General features: G+C 42.1%; 1 protein-coding gene across 1 annotated transcript in view; it reads right to left on the bottom strand.

Annotated features, from left to right (window-relative positions):
- Window positions 1-2745: 2745 nt before the first annotated feature.
- The window catches only part of MFN1 (mitofusin 1), a 43529-nt gene continuing 40753 nt past the window's right edge, over window positions 2746-5521 (bottom strand). The window contains 1 exon segment of the mRNA XM_011958664.1: window positions 2746-3988. Coding sequence (XP_011814054.1) covers window positions 3910-3988 — 79 coding nt within the window. The 3' untranslated portion in view covers window positions 2746-3909.

Genomic DNA, 5521 nt, shown 5'->3' with positions numbered 1-5521 from the left:
TACTAGAAGTCATTCTTACAGGAGAAACTAGAAAAGCAACAGAGACAGGGAGTGGTTTTTAGAAGCGGGACTAGCCTCGGAGAAGAGAGGTGAGAGGAAATTTGTCCGGCAGGCATTAGGACCCAGGGGACAAGGGTCAGGATAGATAGAATAGATAGGTGAGTCTCACTTGGGCAACATGCCTTTGAGAGTTCCGCTCATGGCTGCAGGGTCAACCAACTTCTTGTCAGGAACCCGGAGCTGCATGGCTTTCCTCCCTGCCGACCCTCGGCTCAGCCCAGAAGTACAGGAAAAGTGGAAGCTGGTTCTAGGCAAACCAATGCTCCCAACTCTGAAGAGTCAAGGGTTGTCAGAGAACCCTTTCCCAGAAAGCCTGACACCCATGTCTTTAGTCCGGCAGCCATGCTAGTCGCTTTTAACTGGCTGACAGGTGCCCAGTATTTAGCCCCCAAATTCTAAGAAAAAATAGGACAGAATAGCAAGCAAAAGGGGTCCATTGGTGCTCACCGATCAGCAACAGTTGATGTCCCACTGCTTGGCGATAGGCAAGATTCTCACCGCGTGGTGATAGGTGAAAGTCCCACCTGGGTCACCAAAATGTGTCCGGAATTGGTGGGTTCTCAGTCTTGCTGACTTCAAGAATGAAGCCGCAGTTCTTAAAGATGGTAGTCCAGAGTTTGTTCCTTCAGGTGTTCAGATGTGTCCACAGTTTCTGGTGCAGACCCTTCCTTCTGGTGGGTTGGTGGTCTCGCTGACTTCAGGAGTGAAGCTGCAGACCTTCACGGTGAGTGTTACAGCTCTTAAAGGTGGCAGGTCTGCAGTTGTTCATTCTTCCCGGTGGGTTCGTGGTCTTGCTGGCTTCAGGAGTGAAGCTGCAGACCTTCACAGTGAGCGTTACAGCTCATAAAGGTGGCATGGACCCAAAGAGTGAACAGCAGCAAGATTTATTGTACAGAGCCAAAGAACAAAGCTTCCACCATGTAGAAGGGGACCCCAATGGGTTGCCACTGCTCGCTCAGGCAGCCTGCTTTTATTCCCTTATCTGACCCCACCCACATCCTGCTGACTGGTCATTTTACAGAGAGCTGATTGGTCTGTTTTACAGAGAGCTGATTGGTCCGTTTTACAGAGAGCTGATTGGTCCATTTTGACAGAGTGCTGACTGGTGTGTTTACAATCCCTGAGCTAGACACAGAGTGCTCATTGGTGCATTTACAATCCTTTAGCTAGACACAGAGTGCTGATTGGTGCATTTTTTACTGAGTGCTGATTGGTGCATTTACAATCCTTTAGCTAGACACAGAGTGCTAGAGAGAAAAGTTCTCCACATCCCCACCAGGTTAGCTAGATACAGAGTACTGATTGGTGTCTTTACAAACCTTGAGCTAGACACAGGGTGCCGATTGGTGTATTTACATCCCTTAGCTAGACATAAAGGTTCTCCAAGTCCCCACTAGACTCAGGAGCCCAGGTAGCTTCACCTAGTGGATCCCGCACTGGGGCTGCAGGTGGAGCTGCCTGCCAGTCCCACTCCATGCACCCACACTCCTCAGCCCCTGGGCGGTCAATGGGACTGGGCGCCATAGCACTGGGCAGCGCTCATCAGGGAGGCTCGGGCTGTGCAGGAGCCCACAGCAGGTGGGGGATGCTCGGTTATGGCAGGCTGCAGGTCCCAAGCCCTGCCCCATGGGGAGGCAGCTGAGGCCCAGCGAGAATTCGAGCGTAGCACTGGCGGGCCAGCACTGCTGAGGGACCCAGTGCACCCTCTGCAGCTGCTGGCCTGGGTGCTAAGCCCCTCACTGCCCAGGGAAAGTAGTGCTGGCCACTCACTCTGAGTGCGGGGCCCACCGAGCCCATGCCCACCCAGAATGTGCTGGCCCGCGAGTGCTTCACATAGCCCCGGTTCCTGCCCACGCCTCTCCCTCCACACCTCCCTGCAAGCAGAAGGAGCCGGTTCCAGCCTCAGCCAGCCCAGAGAGGGGCTCCCACAGTGCAGTGGCAGGCTGAACGACTCCTCAAGTGCCGTCAGAGTGGACTCTGAGACCGAGGAGGCACCGAGAGCGATGGCTGCTAGCATGTTGCCACCTCTCAGTATTGTATAACACATACTAATGACTGGTGTATGTAACTTTGACTTACTCTTTTACTGTATTATACTAATGAGGTGATATCAAACCATTATGAGTTTTCAAGTTTAAGTACTTTCATATAAAGGTTACGGCCTTAAGCTTTGTAACCTAAATTAGCAGTGCGTGATCTTAGACATTGTTTTTCCATGTTGTAGTTGTTACCTAATCCCACTTTCTGTGGCCTGTACCATTTCTTGGGTTATAAATCAGCAATAAAAGCTAAACATCAAAATTAATTTGCATTAGTATACTGCATTCTAGTGTTAATTTGCATAAAAATATATTTTTGAAAGGCTTCAATGGCCTAGTGTTCTCTTCTAAGATATCTTGAAAAATAGAGTTGCACCTGCTGTAAAAAGGCTGAGTAGCATCTAGAAGCCTTAAAAGGCATAGAAAAGGAAGGATTGTGTATTCAAAGAAAAAAAGCCTTAAATTTTATCCCTCCCATGAAAAGGAAGCGTAAACTACACGTGGCCAAATGTACTGTGTTCCCTGGGATTGTGTATTTCTAACAAGTGTCTAGGAGATATTGATCTGGTAGTCCTATATTTTGTCTAGCAAATTCCAAGAATGGTGTCATTTTTGAACATTTCCATTCCATCTGAGTTTCAATCAATTTTTTTTAACTTCAAAGATTTTATTTGATTCATTAAAGAGGAAACTGGTGAGGTATTTCTACCAGCTCAAGGGAGAATTTTGTAAACGTTACATGTATTGATCAGAAATACTGAAATGAATGTGCAAATGGAGGCAAAACTGGCCTCTTCCACAGTGGGGAAGAAAGTCAACAGAACCTCCACTAGGCATAATTTACATGTGTACAGACTCAATCAGCTTTTAATATAGAAAGATATTTGAACCCAAAATCTTTCATTAAGGTAAAAAATACAGTAATAATTTTTAATGAAATCCTGGAAAATTGATACAAATAAAATTAAAAGCCTCCAATGGGGTAGAATCCAGCAAAATCCTAGACAAATGCCTCCTGAAGAACAGCTTTTTAAAAACATCACTGTTATCATTCAAAATTCAGACCTCTCCTATCTTTGGCTATTTTTATCTCTTCAAACTTTACTAAAATTGCGCTAGGAAAGCTTTCCTTATTGTAATCATAATTGGAGCAAAGCTGAAAATGTGTCTTTAGAAACATCTAAGGAAATTACTTAGACTCAGATACTTATAAGTGACCATAACAAGCTTTTATCCTGTTTCACGTCAGTTTTAATGGGAATAAAAAGTAAAAACAGCACATTTATTAGTGGTTCACATAGCTGCCGTGATGGCAAAGTGACTGTAACTTGCATAAATAATACACTCAAGGACATTCCACATTCCTTGGTGGTTCCAGCAATGCAATTTATTAAATAAAATTAAAAAGTGACTATTCCCATGAAAGAAAGCATCAAAAACTAGTTTTGAGAAAGAAGATGAAAGGCTCAATCTCTAACTCCTGGATGCCAGGAAGCAGAGTTTTTCAGAATCAAAAACAAATTAAGAGCTCACAGCCCCACCCCTCAGGGGTCACATTAAGTTGGTACTGTTGCTTGTAACTAATTCATGATTTTAGCCCTTTCTTTACCCAAAATTAAAACTAAGGACATAACACTCTTCAAAAATACACATACCCTGAGATAGATCATTACCAGAATCTATACAGGGCTTTGCTATTTAGGTACAGTTAGTACAATTCATATTTAAAGTCATTTCATAAAAATAACAACTGTCCCAATCTTACAAGTTTCATTTCCTCCCATCATGGTCACCAAAGCAATCTCTATTGTTAGGGTTCTTCATTGCTTGAAGGTAGAAACTGCTTAGCAAAATTCTCCAGCTCATTTTCAAGTTGAACAGCTTTATTTCTAATTAAAAAAATAAAACAACAATCTAATTACCATAAAAGTCAAGGAGAAAAGTGCATTCCATCCATTATTAAAAGACAAAAACTTTAATAATAAACAACGAAGAGCATAACAGTGGAATCACATCTTACACGGGAGTTATATCCTAAGTTACCTAGAGTCATGATTATGCTTGCAAATTCCCTTTAAATAATGCACAAAGTACAAAGTGTTTCTTACGGACATATAAGGAAACTAGCAGATGTTACAGCGGCAATGGCATACCAAAAATATTTCCTTTAAACACTAGATTCATCCTTGATGCAGCCAAATGCCCACAAGAGAGGAAAACTGGAACTAAAACGGTCAGAAAACCAGATTTGTTTCCCATTCTCATACTATGCCAGGGCACATATTCATTGCGTGGGCTCTCTCTCTCCATTATGGAGCAGGGAGGGGTCTTGTTTTACTTTATTCCTGCGTGCATATGCTTCAGGTCACACAAGTGAAGTGTACATCAGCTCGGAACTCTAATGTATATATTTCTTGAGGTAGCTTTCCTGCAGCATTAGCACATTAAATTCTATTCAAATGGCTGAGCCTAATCTAGTAAAAAAATGGAGATTCCAAATATTATGGTATTTGATTTTTTAAAACTTTTTTCTATTAGAAAAATGATTAATTAGCAGACCAAAAATATTCATACTTACTCACGCCAGTCTTTCCCAAATCAGAAAGCTACACGACTAATGCCAATAATCTATTTTATCATTTGTTTTATTATAACAAAATGAAATACTACTTAAAAACTTACCTAGGTATTTTTCCTAGCTGAATAAATCAAAACCAAAATTAACCACAAAAACTTACAGGGTTAAGTTTAAGGTTAAGACAAAAAACCAATTTCTACTGCAGTTTCACCAAATTTGAAAGGTATATTTGGGATGAGCTGACTTAAAATAGGAGCAATCGAATACATACAATTCACATGGGTGGGTGAGGGTGAAAATATCTAAGTGACAGGCAGTCATCTTTTCCAGAGATTTTGAAACTAAGGTGCAATGAACACGTGTGTTGGTCAGATGAAGACACTATGGATAATCACTACTATGGGTGTTTTAAGCACGTCCAAAAATCCAGGTCACAAAGACAGTCCCTCCAATTTGTAAACATTGACTACTAAGCTATTCTTACACGGGCAATTTTGTGTAGTATGTGTTCTAGAAGTAACAGCAGCGACTAAATGAGGTTTAATCGTTCTTCCAAGACATTCTGACAAGCGAGCCTAATGGGTAAGCATAAGTAAGAAAGCTGAAAGTTAAGTTCTTAAGCACTGAGTAAGAATTCCCAACTACAGACCGAATGGTGACACTTTCAGTCTTGTCCCCAAAAGCAAATTTCATTAGACCCTAAATAATATATAATGAATCATATCAAACCAAAAATCCACATTTTATCAGGAAATCTTACTTCTGTTATGATTTAAGTATACACAATTGGCCGGGCGCGGTGGCTCAAGCCTGTAATCCCAGCACTTTGGGAGGCCGAGACGGG

The sequence above is a fragment of the Colobus angolensis genome, unplaced genomic scaffold, assembly GCF_000951035.1.
Source record: "Colobus angolensis palliatus isolate OR3802 unplaced genomic scaffold, Cang.pa_1.0 Scaffold470, whole genome shotgun sequence".
In the NCBI taxonomy this organism is placed as follows: domain Eukaryota; kingdom Metazoa; phylum Chordata; class Mammalia; order Primates; family Cercopithecidae; genus Colobus; species Colobus angolensis.
Note: the sequence above shows the minus strand (reverse complement) of the source record. Positions and strands in the feature narration are given on the sequence as shown.